The sequence below is a fragment of the Mobula birostris genome, chromosome 27 (assembly GCF_030028105.1).
Source record: "Mobula birostris isolate sMobBir1 chromosome 27, sMobBir1.hap1, whole genome shotgun sequence".
In the NCBI taxonomy this organism is placed as follows: Eukaryota; Metazoa; Chordata; class Chondrichthyes; order Myliobatiformes; family Myliobatidae; genus Mobula; species Mobula birostris.
This window is the reverse complement of record NC_092396.1, coordinates 4326159-4343009: the sequence shown is the minus strand read 5'-3', so window position 1 is coordinate 4343009 and position 16851 is coordinate 4326159. Positions and strand designations below refer to the sequence as shown.

The window sequence follows — 16851 nt, the reverse complement described above, 5'->3', positions numbered from 1 at the left end:
ATCACTGGGTGCTGCCCCCCCCCCCCAATAGTCACTGGGTGCTGCCCTCTGATGATCACTGGGTGCTGCCCTCTGATGATCCCTGGGTGCTGCCCCCCCCCCGATAGTCACTGGGTGCTGCCCTCTGAGGATCACTGGGTGCTGTCTCCAATGTTCGCCCAGTGGAAGAACAAGCTGGACCAGGACAATCTGCAGTCACACAATTCAGGGAACTGGGCTATATTATTAATTATTTTCTTTGTGGCAATGTTTTTTTTTTGAAATCATAACCATATGTGTTATGTGCTACTTGCAGAGTGCTGTGTAAGATTGGTTTTGCACCATGGCCCCAAAGGTGTTTCATTTGGCTACATGCATGTGTGGTTGAATGACATTTGAACTTGAACTTGGATAATAAACAAAACTGTGATGTAATGTTGCAGTTCCATAAAACTCTGGTCAGACCACGTTTGGATTATTGTGTTCAGTACTGGTCCCTTCATTATATGAAGGATGTGGAAGCTTTAGAGAAGCGGGGCAGAAGCCAGAAAAAGGCACAAGATGGAGACAGAAACTATCTTGGTTTCCTTTCCCTTTCTTTCCAGTCCTGATGGAGGGTCTCTGCCTGAAACATTAATTGTTTATTTCCCTCCATAGATTCTGCCTGACCTGCTGAGTTCCTTCAGCATTTTGCACTGATTAAACCATATGTGGCGTATTGTTCAGTTGTGGTTGTCTCATTATAGGAAGGTTGTGGAAGCTTTAGAGAGGGTGCAGAGGAGTCATGGTGAACTGTATATCAACCATGGGAAGGAAGATAGTGGGTGTGAGTATAACCATCAGAGGTTGGAGCACACTGTTCAGATCCCAAGTCCTGTCTGCCATTTGGCAGAATCATACTCGTTCCCATATTCCTCCATCCTATTTCTTTGCACTTTTGCAAAAGCTTTGATTTTTTTAAGTTGTGTAATTAATATTTCAGTAATATTTGAGCAATTTTATATAAATATATCAGTTGATTACGCATTCATGTTGGTTTAAATAATCCATTACTAATTATATGTATAAATATGTGAATTGCAAACGTCATCATGCTTCCAAGTGCTACTTGCACGCCTCGCTCAAAGTAAACTCGAAGTTAGACTCACACTTCAGACTCCCAAGTCTTCCTTTGAATTAGTTTAATGTTTTGAAGTTCCAAATCATAACACCTTATTGTTCAGAAATCTCTCTATCTCAGTCTTATATACCACCAAACACTCTATTCTCACAGCTTTGACTCCCAAGGAATTCCAAAGGCTCAGAGCCCTCAGCAAGAAGAAATACTTCCTCATATGAGATTCTCCTCTTTTAGTCTTTTAACTGTGGTGGATTCGGGCCCCAGCATAGTCTAGATGGGCTGAATGGTCTCCCTTAGCGCTATTTGGAAAAAATTAAGTCTACTAGCAGTCCAGTTTTGGTCTCACTTGCACAGTTGCTCTCAAATTGAATACAAAGTTCAGTGATCACTGCTTCCGCAAGGAGTCAGAACAGAGGCCATTTCCTAAACCTGACTCATTCCCCATTACCAAAAACCAGGTAGTCTGTTCCCCGGTTACCTCCACGACATATAGCTCCGGAAAACAACCATGAATATACTCAATCACTTTGTCCTTTCTAACTTAATTAATCCAATCTTCATGAACATTAATGTTTCCTGTAATTAAGCCAGTCTTCATGAGCATTAAAGTCTCTTGTAATCTTTGCCCTGTTCTTTTAGTGCCTTTATTATCTGTTGATTTATAGTCTTTAAACAGTGTGACTAATGTCTCTGTGTCTATAGATCAGTGCCTCCAGAAGAAATAATGTAATGGGAAGGAAAGGGTGGCCGGGTAGCGGGGTGGTTAGCACAGCGATTTACAGTACCAGTGACCCGGATTCAATACCTGCTGCTGTCTGTGAGGAGTTCGTACGTTCTCCCCGTGATCGCATGGGTTTCCTCAGGATGCTCCGGTTTCTTCCCACAGTCCAAAGATGTACCAGTCGGTCATTGTGATTTGCCCCCGTGATCAGGCGAGGGTTAAATCGGGGGCTGCTGGGCGGGGCAGAAGGGATCAATAAAAAAGAAAAGGAGATTAGCGTTATTTGTCACCAGTACACAGAAGCATCGAAACATACAGTGGAATGCATCGTTTTGCATCAACAAGCAGCACAGTCCAAGGATGTGCTGGGGGCAGCCTGCAAGTGTTGTCACACTTCCGGCACCAACATAACCTGCCCACAACTTAAGCATCATTAACCTGTACCTCTTCAGAATGTGGGAGCACCTGGAGGAAACCCACGCGGTCACGGGGAGAACGTACAAACTCCTTACAGACAGCGGCAGGATTTGAAATCTTCTGACCGGTCATTGGTGCTGCAAAGTGTCAGGCTAACTGCTAGTGGATATCCAACAAGTTTTCAGACTCGATATTGACTAAATTCTATCACTAGGAGCAATATTTTACATTGAATATATGTAAACTATCAAAAATTCCTTGAAAGTGGCATGGCAAGTAGATAGGAGCTTTTGGCATATCGCCCTGCATAAATCAGAGGAATGAGTGCAAGAGTTGGGAGGTTGTGTTGAAGTTGTAGAAGAAGGAAGTGTGAGGTCCCAGAAAGACAAGTCAAATATTTTCTTAAACACATGAGATTCTGCAGATCATACACACAAGAGGCTCTGCAGGTGTTGGAAATCCAGAGCAATACATAAAAGTGCTGGAGGAACTGAGCAGGCCAGGCAGCATCTATGGAGGGGAATAAACAGTCGATGTTTCAGGCCGAGACTCTTCATCAGGACTGGAAAGGAAGTGGAAAAAAACCAGAACATGACTGGGGGGAGGTGAAAGTGTACAGGCTGGCAGGTGAGAGAGGTGAGACCAGCTGAGGAGGAAGGTGGGTGGGTGGGGAGGAGGAATGAAGTGAGAAGCTGGATGGTAATAGGTGGAAGGAGTAAAGGGCTGAAGAAGGGATCTGATAGGAGAGTGGACCATAGGAGCAAGGGAAAGAAGGAGGGGCACCAGAAGACAGTGATAGGAGAATAAAGAATTATATTAAAATAAGGTTAGAAGTGGGGTGGCAGGATGGGGATACGTCTCTACCAAAGAAAGTGTAAGGCGCTCTTTCCCTCCACTGGCCTGCAGGTCACCCTTGGGCAAGGGGTAGCACCTGCTTAAACCCCCGATAAGGGTAATGTGAATCCATGGGAGCAGGCGGTGGATGGTCGTATGAGCAGCCAGGGCACATCACAAGTCCTGGTTATGTGACCTCTGACGCCAGGCTGACAATCTCTGAAGAGTATTGATAATGGCTGGGGAGAGGGAGTCACCTGTCTTGTAAGGAGTACAGATATGGAATAAATGTACAAAGATACATAAATAACAGCGTGTATTTACAATGTAAACAGCTTTGTAAAAAGTGGTTTAAAGTATTTATTGTGCAGTGATGGGAGTAATAGATACGGGGGGGGGGGGGGGGGGGGGAGATACTAGAATGGTTACTCAGATTAACTGCCCAGAAGAAGAAACTTTAAAAATGGTGCTACATTTTTGTTTTGTTAGCTTTTTGCACTTTCCAGAAGTGAGCTTTTGGAAAAGGCAGTTTGCATGGTGGGTTACGTCCCCAGTGATTTTTCCTTCCGCCGCCTTTGTCCTGGATGCATACAAGTCCTGCAGTGCAGGGAGTGGTAGTACAACCATTCGAGATGAGTATGATGTTCTCTGTAGGGGTTGTCTGTTGGTGGGTCCTCAGGTCACTGTAGAGGCTGATCTGGGATCCACATACTCTGGTGCAGTGAGGGCAAGAGTAAGTGGTGGCTGTGGTTAGTGGTCGGGCCTTTTAGTTGTTCAGTCTCTCCTCCCGGTGTATCTGTTGAGTGCGATCTCTTCAATGTCTGTGTTGTGTCGTGAACTTAGCCCAGTGGGAGAGCGTGTACGTCACATGTATGAGGTCCTGGGTTCAGTCCCCAGCAGCTCCACACTGATGATGACCATGAGTGATGGTAGACTGCAGCCTTCTCTGCTCGCCTGACAGCTCACTGTAGTTTTCGTACACTGTGAGAGAATGTTACACCAAACCAGATGGTAATGTGAGGATGCTGTCCACGATGGCAGTGCAAACCTGGTGTAACTAGATTTTAAAGATAGAGGCATCAACTGATAGGAGTCAGAGACGGACAGATGGATGGAGTTGGTGTACAAGTAATTCTTACCTGGTTCGATTTCAGAGCATAGCACGGGGGCTGAAAGCCATTTCCCTGGTCCAGCATTGTTCTCTGATGTTTTGGGATATAATTCTGGCAATGATAACCTTCACCTCCTTCCACATTGTCAGGTCTGCGGCTCTGATGGAGTAACCTATGCAAACGAGTGCCAGCTCAAAACCATCGCGTGTCGCCAGGGTACAGCGATCACCATCGCACACCAGGGGCCATGTCAAGGTAAGGATGCTGACGGAGCAGTGTACTGGAGTATTGTGTTGTAACAGGTCTGGGTTAGGAGCAGTGTGAGGTGTGATACTCTGGATGGTTGCCTTAAATATGTGGAGTGCTTTCTTACTGAATCTCCCACCCAAGTGGCACAGGCAAAGCTGAAAAGCAACTGTGTCACAATGGGGCTCTGGTTGGATGACAAATTCAGGATTGTGTAATGTCATTTCCAGTACACAAGTGTAAAGGAGAACAAAATACTTGTTACTCTGGATCTGCTGCAGCACAGAAATCACAATAAGATAAAGATCAGAATTTAAAGAACACTAAGATAAGGAACACAATAATACTATAAAAGTACAATAAATATAAATACGTTAGAGAACTTATACACACAGATTAATAGTATGTCCATAAGGTGACGCTGGTCACAGGAGTGTCTGTACGTAAGGTGACTCCGACAGGAAATGATAAAGTAGTGGTGGTTGGGATGTGGAGGGGTGGGTGGAGGTGTTGGATACAGAGTGAAGCCACCAGGAAGGAGATTATAAATTCATTTATTTCTGGTCACATGCACTGAGATATTGTCACAGTCTGTGAATGGACTCAAATTCAGATTCAGTAAAAAAGCCACGTTACTTACACACACCACACGCTCCTCCAACTAGAGGACAGGCCATCTTCAGCCACCAACCTTCTACAGATTGGGGATTTGCAGGCATTGGGCCTTTGACTTGAACAGCGGACTGACGGAGATTTGCAGACTCGGAGTTCTGGCAATTGGGCCTCGGTTTCTGGATGTCTAACCGGCCGTCGGCTTCAGTCTTCAAGATCAACCCAGGACTCACCGATGATGACGAATGAGGAGCCTGGATTATAACCCAAATTCCAGGTCTCAAAGTCTGGCCTTGCCGATGACCAAACCTGAACATGAGGCCTCAAACTCCAATTTAGGAATTAATTTAAGATGGACACTTATACTCAAACATTTTGCCAACTGCCTTGCAAATTTTCCTCCAGGGAGATTTTGTTGGTTTCACAAAACATCTTCAAACACCATTGAGCACACGTAGAAGAGGTGCTGCCTCAAGAAAGTAGCATCTTTCATCAAGGACCCTCACCTTACAGGCCAAGCTCTCTTCTCACTATTACCGTCAGTTAGGAGGTAAAGGAGCCTTAGGTCCCACACCACCCTGTTCAGGAACAGTTTCAAACCATCAGGCTCCTGAACCAGCATGGATAACTTCACTCACCTCAACACAGGACGGGCTCCACAACCTATGGACTCACCTTCAAGAAGTCTGCAACTCATCTTCTCAGTGTTATTTATTGACTTATTTATTTGCAGAGTTTGTTTTCTTTTGCACATTGGTTGTTTGTCAGTCTTTGTTTATGTATAGTTCTTTGTAAGTTCTAATGCATTTTTTAATTTTCCTGTAAATAAGAACCATAAGACACAGGAGCAGGATTAGGCCATCTGGCCCATCCAGACTGCTCTGCCTTTCATCATGGCTGATAGATTTTCCTCTCGGCCCCAATCTCCTGGCATCCCTTCATGCCCTGACCAATCAAGAAGCTATTAACCTCAGTGTTAAATATACGTAAAGACTTGGCCTCCACAGTTGCCTGCGGCAATGAATTCCACAGGTATCTGCTAGAAAATGAATCACCAAGTAGTATATGGTAACATGTACTCAGCAGTCACTTTATTAGGTAAATCCTTCTAGTACTGGGTAGTAATGGGCTTGCTGTGTCCCGTAATCTTCAAGGTTCGACATCTTGTGCATTCAGAGATGCTCTTCTGCACACCACTGTTGTAACGTGTGGTTATTTGAGTTACTGTCACCTTCCTGTCAGTTTAAACCAGTCTGGCCATTCTTCTTTGACCTCTCTCATTAACAAAGCATTTTTGCCCACAGAACTGCCTCTCACTGGATGTTTTGTTTTTTGATTTTGCACCGTTCTCTGTTAAGTCTATAGACTGTTGTGCGTGAAATTCCCCAGACATCAGCAGTTTTTGAGATACTTAAACCACCCTGAATTATTTCACGGTCAGAGTCACTTAGACCACATTTCTTCCCCATTCTGATATTTGGTCTGAATAACAATTGAACCTCTTGACCATTTCTGGATGCTTTTATGCATTGAGTTGCTGTCACCTGATTGGCTGATTAGATATTTGCATTAATGAGCAGGTGTACCCAATAAAGTGGCCAATGAGTGTATATGTATGTTAATAATAAACTTACTTTGAACATCTGTTGAACTATTTAGGAAGTGGTGTGTTGGACATTGCTGGGGAAAATACATAGTGGTTTCCATAGCGGCTCGTTGGCCTTCTCATGGCTGTGAATGGAGGGATGTCATTTCCTCTCCCTTTCCTCTGAGAACTTTCATGCTAAATGAATCACATCTGGTCCTGCTCACTGAGGGGATTGAAAATAGGAACACACTCTGAGGCTGAAATGTGTCCGAGTTCGAAAACATTCCTGGACATGTCAGCGGAAGTTCATGCACTCTGCAACAGTCATCAGAAACACAAAATGCACATTCGGGAATGCGTTCCCAGCAAGGAATATCTTACGCAGATGTTCCTTCACGAATGTTTATTTTTTAAGCGGCAGTTGATCCCCGATGTCTCCCACTTCTCCAGGCTGCCTTTTGTGTCGCAGACACGACCTGCTGTGGATAGAATCATCACTCTTAAGTTCCACGCACATACCGCTAACTGATGCGGGAAACCATGGCCTCTTGTCACTTTTTAGCTTCTATGTCATCTAAAACGTATTTTGCTGTTAAGAAACTGGATTTCTTCCTTGGACTATGTCATTGTATTCATAGACACACGAGGTTCTGCAGGTGCTGGAAATCCTCAGCAACACACACAAAATGCTGAGAGAATTCAGCAAGTAAATATATTTATCACAGTACAAGTGTATTTATTAACCGAAGTATGTAGAAGCCAGTATGCACTTTCTTGTAGGCGTTTAAAGGAAATTAAAGAAATTCAATAATATTTGCGAAAAGCTATACATAAACATAAATACGTAAACAAAGACCGACAAACAACCAATGTGCAAAGGAAGACAAATCGTGCAAATAAAAAGTGATGCTGAGAACAAGAGTTATTCTCCAGCAGAGTAAGCTGAGACCCCCCATCCTCAGCCCGAAATGTTAACTGGTTATTTTCCTTCATTAATTCGGCCCGAGCTGCCAAATTCCTCCAGCATTTTGTGTGCGGTGCCATTTCATTCAGCCAAGTTACTGGATTCCGATGCTTTTAATCCAAGGCTCATTTGGAAGTCAAGAAAGACACAAAACTTGTTGCCTTACAATCGTTTTGTTGAGTGCTAGTAGAACAAAGGGAATTGGGAATGGGGAGAAGCAGAGGTCCAGAAGGGGAAAGGGAAGAAGAAGCAAAGAATAAAGACGGTGGGGCAACATGTTTGGCCCCTCTTATACCCTGTAACTTACTACCTGTTATGTTGCTGGTGCCTCGGGCAGCAATGAAGGTCCTCCATCTTTATAGCCCATAGATAAGAGGCATTCCATTCAAATTTGTAGATAAGAGTTAACCAATCAGATGGCCCCTATGCAACTAATGTAATGTCAAGAAGCTTCCAGAAAGAGATATGATTGTAACCACCAGTGGACTCACTGAATCATTGTATATACATTCTGTGACCACTAAGGAACATACATGCACAGTGGATTGCGGTTAATTAGGGCAGCCACCACTGCTTATTTGGGACAACTCTTAAAGAACAAAAAGCTGTGATTCCCTTCATTTATTTTTATACAGTAATTTGGGGCAGGAACATTTTATGTCACAAGTGTATCTTGTGGCCATTACCATGCTTAGAGCAAACATTTTTTAAATAGTATCACTTGCGTGTTTGTATTCAAAAAGTAGTGATTTTTGTCACATAGTTAAGTAATAAACGGTAAGACAATTTTGAACTGTTTTGCTCACTGTGGTTTCAAGCTTTCAGGTTTGGAGATGCCACAAATAGCCAGAAGTGAATGGCTGTATGATTGTCTTCAAAAAGCTGTGATTTTTGTCACTGACAGTTGGCAAGATACAAACAGTGGGACAATTTAGAATTGTTTGCAGTTTCAAACAATCAGGCTTGGAGGTGCCAGAAACAGCCAAGAATGAAAATGATGTGATTCCACTACTTCAACAAGTTAGGAACCAACTAGTCAACCAAAAGAACAGAGCAGCGTGTTGCTTGTCTGTCATATCTGACGATGCGAGTGAAACCTGTACGAGAGAGATTTTAAAGTGGAAAAGCCATTACACTGGGGCATTTCCAATCTCCTGACCTCGGAACTCCAGGTCCAGTGGTACAGTAGTCATCACAATTGGGGTCTTCCTTGGTTACAGTGGACAACCATAACTCCTGTGCCTTATCTTCGCTTTCCTTGGAGTGTCGTAGTACCACCTTCTTGGCTGTTGGATCTCTCTGTAGATCTTATCCGCCCAGTCTGCTGGAGCTGACTTCACTTGCCAGGACATGCTTGTCCCTATCTCACTGGGGTATGAGGTTCGCCGGCTACCCCCATCTGGTTTAACCCCCTTATCAAAATGGCGTGCTGGGGTGCGGCCACTGTCCTCTGCGAACTGTTACTTGGAGCCACAAGTGAGAGCTGAGTGTTTGGTGGGGACGAAAGGTGGATGAGCTGCCCCAGAATGGACACGACAAGCCCCTTTACGAGAGATACAACCCCTCCCTGGACACCCCATACGCGGCAGCATACACTGGAGGAATTCCTCCGTCAAGCGCTATTGGGAACTAATACCCGGTTTTATAGTACTGTAGTACTATTAGCAGTGTTCTAGTTTGTTCTGTACTTCATTTAAATACATTTGTTACTCAGTTAAACAGTAGATTGTCCTTTTTATACCTTTTTAATTATTTCCATGAAACTTCAGTTAATTGGGGCAGCTGCTTAATGTATTGGTCCTGATGTCTCCCAATTAACGTGAATCCACTGTATATGGGTAATTACATAAAATACTAGCAGGCATAAATTGTTAAACTGTAAAGAAAATAGCAATTATACGGTCTAATCTAACTAAGTCGAACAGGTTTTGTGGACTTTCAACTCCTGTATTGCCAGCCTGAGGTCGCGAACCTTTTTGCTTCTGCAGTACATTTTGTGTTAGCAGCAGCAAGTGAACTAACAGGTGGTACAGGGGGTCCATTCATGTACCTTTCCCTGTTCTCAAAACCATTACAAGAGTTGGTGGCCATGTCACTGTTGTATATGAGCACAATTAGGCCATTTGGCCCGTCGAGTCTGCTCCGCCATTTCATCATGGCTGATGTATTATCCCTCTGAACCCCATTTTTCTGCCTTCTGCCCATTACCTTTGACACCCTAACTCATCAAGAACCGAAAAACTTCTGCTTTAAATATACCCAGTGACGTGGGACCCACAGCCATTTGTAGCAATGTATTCCACAGATTTACCACCCTCTGGCTAAAGAAATTCCTCCTCACTGCTGTTCTGAATAGACATCCTTCTATTCTGAGGCTGTGCCCTCTGGTACTAGACTGCCCCACTATAGGAAACACCCTCTCCACTCTATCCAGGCCTTTCGATATTCAATAGGTTTCATTGCAATCCTCTCATTCTTCTAAACTCCAGTGAGCACAGGCCCAGAGCCATCAAACGCTCCTCATTCATTAACCCTTTTTTTTCATGGAATCATTCTGGTGAACCTTCTCCGGACTTTCTGCAATGCCAACACATCCTTTCTTAGATAAGAGGCCCAAAACTGCTCACAAATCTCCAAGTGGGGTCAGAACAAACAATGCCTTATACAGCCTCAGCGTTACACCCTTGCTGAGGCTCCTGTTGGCCATAATCCTCCTGAAATGAATGCTAACATTGCATTTGCCTTCCTTACCACCAACTCAGCCAGCAGTCTCCAACATTTTCCCATCCTATATGATCCCATTTTGCCTGGATATCATCTGCTCCTGTGTACCTCGGATTCCGATTCAGATTTACTTATCACATGTACATTGAAACATACAGTGAAATGCATCATTTGCATTAACAACCAACACACCCAAGGATGTGCTGGGGGCAGCCCGCAAAAATCGCCACAGGTTCCAGCACCAACAATGTATTCCCACCTTTGCCTATTGGAGGTTCCCAAACACTGCATTATAATTCAAGGTCTCTTCTTGGTTCAGGGCCTGAAGAGAGGTCTCAATCCAAGATGTAGAACATCCATTTCCTTTCATAGACGTTGTCCCACCTGCTGAAGTCCTCCAGCGTTCCGTGTTGTTGGTGAATTCTATGATCTTTCTCAAGGACTAAACTGAGCTGCCTCAACTTGCTGTATTATCCATGGGTTTGTGTCTGGTCTGAGAGGTAGCAGAGTAGCGTAGCACTTAGCGCAATGGCTTTATATCGTCAGTGATCGAGGGTTATCATGCTATTTTGGCACCGGAAGCATGACAATACTTTCAGGCTGCCCGCAGCACACCCCCGGACTGTGTTGGTTTAGAGCAGTGTGGCAGCGAAGTACTTTACAGAGCCAGTAACCCAGCTTCTGTTCCTGCCACCAGCTGTTCTCCTTGAGACCGCGGGGTTTTCCTACAGGTCTTCCGGTTTCCTCCCACATTCCAAGGACATGTGCTGGTAAGTTAATTTGTCACACACGGGTGTAATTGGCTCGTTGGGCCAGAAAGGCCTGTTTACTGTGCTGTGTTTCTAAATAAAATAAAACACTCACTGGTCCAATTACACTGTTACAAAACACCCCGGGGTCACCGTGACAGAGGGGCCAGCCTGTGCCAGTTGAACACTGCCATTTGTTGGGAGCATCAGCAAGGAAGATGAAGGTCGCTTTGGCAGTGCACATGCCTGTCTTCTCGCTGTCCTGGGACCTTTTACATGGGCTGATGACTGGTCGTGTAATATCCCAAAATGATTAGGAACCATCTGCTCTTCTGTACTGCATATACTGTACTCCGCTTTAAATGCTTGGTTTCAGAGAGTTTATTAATGTTAGGAGATTTGTGCTTGCAGAAGTTCAGCGTTGCATCTGATAAAATTCCAAAACAGAACTCTGTGAAATCATGATTTAAATACTTATTGCTGTTTTAAAATGGGTTGCAAAAATGGAGCTAGAGTCAAAGTTGAGATTCTCATGTGGATTAGAAAAGATATCTTTTGTTGAGTGAGCTTGGGCTTTTCTCTTTGGCGTGAAGGAGGATGAGAGGTGACTTGACAGAGGTGTACAGGATGAGTAGAAACATAGAACCACTGACATTTACCCAGATGGAAATAGCTGATATGAAGCAGCATCATTTGAAGGTGTTTGGAGGATGTCAGAGGAACAGAAGGCTTTTTTTACACGGAGGGTGGTTGGTGCCAGGGTGGTTGTAGAGGCAGATACATGAGGGACATTGCAAAGACTCTTAGATAGCACTTTCATGATAAAAAAACATGTTAGAGGGAAGGGTTTGATTGATTTAGATTTAGAATAAGTTAAAAGGTCAGCACAACATCATGGCTGAAGGGCCTGTGTGTTGTACGTTCTATATTAATTGTCATATGTGCAAGTACGTGCATGCACAGGTGCATTAAAATATTACACACAACAGTATCATGTGCCGTAGCATCAGAGACACAACATTCCCAAGAAAAAACTGCATAATTTATAACAAGGGAACAGAATTAGAACAAAAGAGTCCATTGTAGGGCAAGATGTTGCTTGACTGAGGTGATGATTAGAGTTGTGCCACTTGGTTCAAACACCAAGTTGTTGAAGGGAAGTAGCTGTTCCTGAACCTGGTGGTGTGGGTCTTCAGGCTTCTGTACCTCCTTCCCAAAGGTAGCTGCAAGAAGAGGGCATGGCCTGGATGGTGGAGATCTTTGTTGATGGATGTTGCCTTCTTGAGGCAGCCCTCTTGTGGATTCTACCAATGGTGGGAATCTTTGATAGTAGATGTTGCCTTCTCGAGGACCTGATATTTCGAGTGTACCTTAACGTTTTGTGTTTGCTTTCTTGAGCATACCTCTGTTGTTAATGGAAACCATCTTATCTCCCAACAGGTACTCCATCAAGGCTGACCCCCACAGCCTCCAGCAATAACGGGCTAACAACCAAATGGTCAAAGTCATCCCCATCACCTCTCCCACCTACAATACACAAAGAGGTCATTCCGCACGTTCGAGTGGGGAAGCAGAGTGTAACGCATCTTGAAGCAGAGCCTCCCTCCCTTACCTTCACACAAACCACAATAAGACCACTGGACCAAGCCAAGATCTCCACAGTTACCGGAGGCCCTGTCGTCACTGGCTACCCAGCCACTGCCCCGCCTGCGAAGTCACTCCTGCCATCCGAGCCGCCTGACCTGTCGGGCAGTGGGGACTTCAGCGGGGACACCGATCTGGAAGCGAGTGGTGACGTGGAGGCGAGTGGAGGAGAGCCTCTGGGTAATGTGATTTGATTTCCTTTAGTGCAATAAGTCACCAATTCAAGGGAGTCCTTGCACATAATGTTGGAGTATGTTCCGCCATTATTGATGTACAGATATGTGAGGATTAACCTCTTGAGCCAGTATTGTACCTCCTCCAACAGAAAGGCTAATTGGTTTGGTGTTGGGAAAAACATTACAGCAGCAGGCCCAACCAGCCCTCACCACCCAATTACACCCATGTGACCAATTAACGTGTTAACCGATACACCTTCGGACTGTGGGAGGAAACCAGAGCACCTGGAGGAAATCCATGTGGTCACGGGGAGAACGTACAAACTCCTTACAGACAGTGGCGGGAGTTGAACCCTGGTCGGTGGGGCTGTTAAAGTGTTATGCTAACCACTACCCTGCTGCTGCTGTGGGATTTAACTGCAAACGCCAGACGAAATTCCACTTACGAAGAGGGCAATGCTTGAGAATTATTCCGGACAATGAGTTAATAACTACCATGAGACCATGAGATATACTTTACGAGCTGACTTAGGCTGTTCAGCCCATTAAGTCTGCTCTGCCTTTCCATTGCGGTTGATATTTTTTCTCTCACTTTGTCAGAATCAGAATCTGCTTTATTGTCACTAATATAAATTGTGAAATATGCTGCTTTCTGTTTTCCGGGATCCCAGCTCCTTACTTCATCCCATTTCCCCAGCCAGCCTACCTTCCCCCTCACCTGGTCTCACCTATCACCTGTATCCTTCCCCTCCCTCACCTGCCTTCTATTCTGGCCCCCTTCCTTTCCAGTCCTGCTGAAGGGTCTTGGCCTGAAACGGCGACGGTTTATTCCTCTCCATAGATGCTGCCTACTTGCTAAGTTCCTCCAGCATCTTGTGTGTGTTGTTCCTCCAGCATGTTTTGTCTGTACATTCTCCCCATGACCACATGGGTTTCAACTTTGTGCTCTGGTTTCCTCCCACATTCCAGAGAGGTGTGGGTTAAGGTTAGTAAGTTGTGGGCATGCTATGATGGTATGGCGACACTTGCGGGGGCCCCCACCACATCGCTAATGATGATGCTCCGAGTTGTGTTTCAGCACTCCTCAGGGTTCGACCTTCTGCTGTTACTGTTATACTGCAGGAATTGCATTTTATGCTTTATTTTCAACTCATTCTGTCAAGTTCAGCAGCAATCATTCAAAGTAAATTGATTATCAAAGTACACATATGTCACCGTATACAATCCAGAGATTCGTTTTCTTGTGGGCATTCACAGTAAATAGAACTGAACATAATAGAAAAAGTGCAAAAACAAGACAGGTAAAAAAAACCTGCGTGCAAAAGACAATGAATTAATATAAAAGAGAAGAAACAAAATAATAACAACAATAAAATAAACAAGTAATAAATATTGAGAGCATGAGTTGTACAGTACTTCAAGCTGAGCCTGTAGGTTGTAGAATCAGTTCAATGTTGAGGTGAGTGAAGTTATCCACACTCGTTTAGGAGCCTAAGGTTTTTTCCCTGGTGATGTGAGTCCTAAGGCTCCTGTACCTCCTAACCAATGATAGCAGTGAGAAGAAAACATGGCTTGGATGGAGGGGGTCATGCATGAAAGTATCCTAATGTGAATCGAACAAGTAATGTAACACTGATTAATGACAATCACAGTAAAGTCCATCACAGGTAAAGCCCTCCCAACCATTGAGCACATCTACATGAAACACTGTCACAGGAAAGCAGCATCCACCACACAGGATGTGCTCTCTTCTCGTTACTGCCATCAGGAAGAAGGTACAAGAGCTTTGGGACCCGCACCAACAGGTTCAGGGACAATTACTACCCTTTAACCATCAAGCTTTTGAACCACACTGCTTTCTGCGTTCTCCACACTCATTTATCTCCCATTCCCACAGACTTGCCACCCACTTGGGTGTGTTCTGTTTTTCTGCACCATTCTCTGTAAACTTTGGAGTGCGTTGTGAGTAAAAATCCCAGGAGATTAGCAGTTTCTGAGATACTCAGACCACCCCATCTGGCGCCAACAATCATTGCATGGTCAAAGTCACTTAGGTCACATAACTTCCCCACTCCGATGTTTGGTCTGAACAACAACCAAACATATTGTCCATGTCAGCATGCTTTTGTGCAATGGGTAGCTGCCACATGATTGACTGGTTAGATGTTTGCATTACAAGCAGGTGTACCTAATAAAGAGGCCTCTGAGTATAATTTAGCAATATTGTGAGATCAAATAGATGAATGCAGATAACACACATCAAAGTTGCTGGTGAACGCAGCAGGCCAGGCAGCATCTGTAGGAAGAGGTGCAGTCGACGTTTCAGGCCGAGACCCTTCGTCAGGACTAGTCCTGACGAAGTCATCAATGGTTCTATAATCCATTGTATCCACTGTACGGGGGATTGGCCTATTTATCTTCACCAGAGCCCTGTTGGCCAGCCTTACTTATTCCCACCTCTCACAACAGGGTCATAGGGTTGGCCTTTGAGTGGCGCAGGGAGAATGTACAGACCCCTTACAGGCGATGTTGGAATTAAGCTCTGAACTGCAGAACACCTCGATCTGTACTGGTGTCATGCTAGTGACTGCACTTGCTTGATGTCATTAATAACTAAAAACTTTGCCGTGAATATACTCACCAATTGAACCACCTCAGAATTTTTGGACTTGAGAATTCCCAAATGTTGATGCTCCCTAGGCAAAGGAATTTCTCCTCAACCCTGTCCTGGGTAAACCAAGCCTTTATTCCTAGACTGTGACCCCTGTTTCAGGCTGGATGAAGCACCATCCCTTTGTCAATCCCTGTAAGAATTCCAATTAAGTCACCTCTGATTCTTGTTAACTCCAGTGATTAATACAACCAGGTCTTACACAAGTAACAAAATATTTCTCAGTGTTTCTAATATTAATATATGGAAAGTATAATTAATAATTATCTACAACAACTGGCTTCAAGGTTCAACGTAGAGTGATAGAACACTCCAGCACAGAAACAGGCCCTCTGGCCCATCTAGTCCATGCCAGAACTATTAATCAGCCACGTCCCACTGACTTGTGCTTGGACCGTAGCCTTCCCATCCATGTAGCTATCCAAACTTCTCTTAACTGTAGCAATCAAACCTGCATCCACCACTTGTGTTGGCAGCTCGTTCCATACCCTCACAGCCCTCTGAGCGAAAAAGTTCCTCCCCCGTCATTCCCTTTAAACTTTTCATCTTTCACCCTTAACCCATGACCTTTAGTTCCAGTATGATGCAGTTGTATAAAACAGTAAAACACAGGAGCAGGATTTAGGTGATTCAGCTCATCGAGTTTGCTCTGCCTTCCATCATGGCATGATTTATTATCCCTCTCAACTTCATTCTCCTGCCTTCTCCCCATAACCTCTGACACCCTTACTAATCAAAAACCTATCAACCTTCGCTTGAAGTGTACCCAATGACTTGTCCTTCCAGTCGTCAGTGGCAATGAATTCCGCAGACTCACTGCCCTTCAGCTAAAGAAATTCCTCCTCAAGTTGTTGGAGAAGCCACACTTGGAGTATTGTGTACATTTCTGGTTACTCTGTAATAGGACAGATGTGGTTAAACTGGAGAAAGTACAGAAAATATTTATGTGGATGTTGCCAAACTAGAGGGCCTGAGTTATAGGGAGAGGTTGGTAGGCAAGTTCTTTATTCCTTGGAATGTAGGAGAATGAAGGGTGGTCTTTTAGAAATGTTTAAAAATATGAGAGGCATTGATGAGGTGCACTTGTAGCCTTCCTGCACCTAGAATAGGGGAGTCCAAAGCTAGGAAATATAGGTCTAGGGTGAGAGGGGAAAGATTTCCAAGAGACCTGAGGGGCAACGGTCTCACACAGAGGGTGGTGTGTGTATGGAACGAGCTGCCAGAGGAAGTGTTGAGGCAAGTACAATAGTACCATTTAACAAACACTTGGATAGGTAGATGGAGAGATTGAGCT

The 16851-nt window shown here is 44.4% G+C and overlaps 1 protein-coding gene across 4 annotated transcripts in view; it reads left to right on the top strand.

The window, feature by feature from the left end:
- The window catches only part of agrn (agrin), a 546801-nt gene that overhangs the window by 450054 nt on the left and 79896 nt on the right, over nucleotides 1-16851 (top strand). For all 4 annotated transcript variants that reach the window (XM_072245169.1, XM_072245168.1, XM_072245171.1 and 1 more), the window contains 2 exons: nucleotides 4333-4438; nucleotides 12507-12890. In XM_072245169.1, the coding sequence (XP_072101270.1) occupies nucleotides 4333-4438; nucleotides 12507-12890 (490 nt within the window). The remainder of the gene's footprint in view (nucleotides 1-4332; nucleotides 4439-12506; nucleotides 12891-16851) is intronic.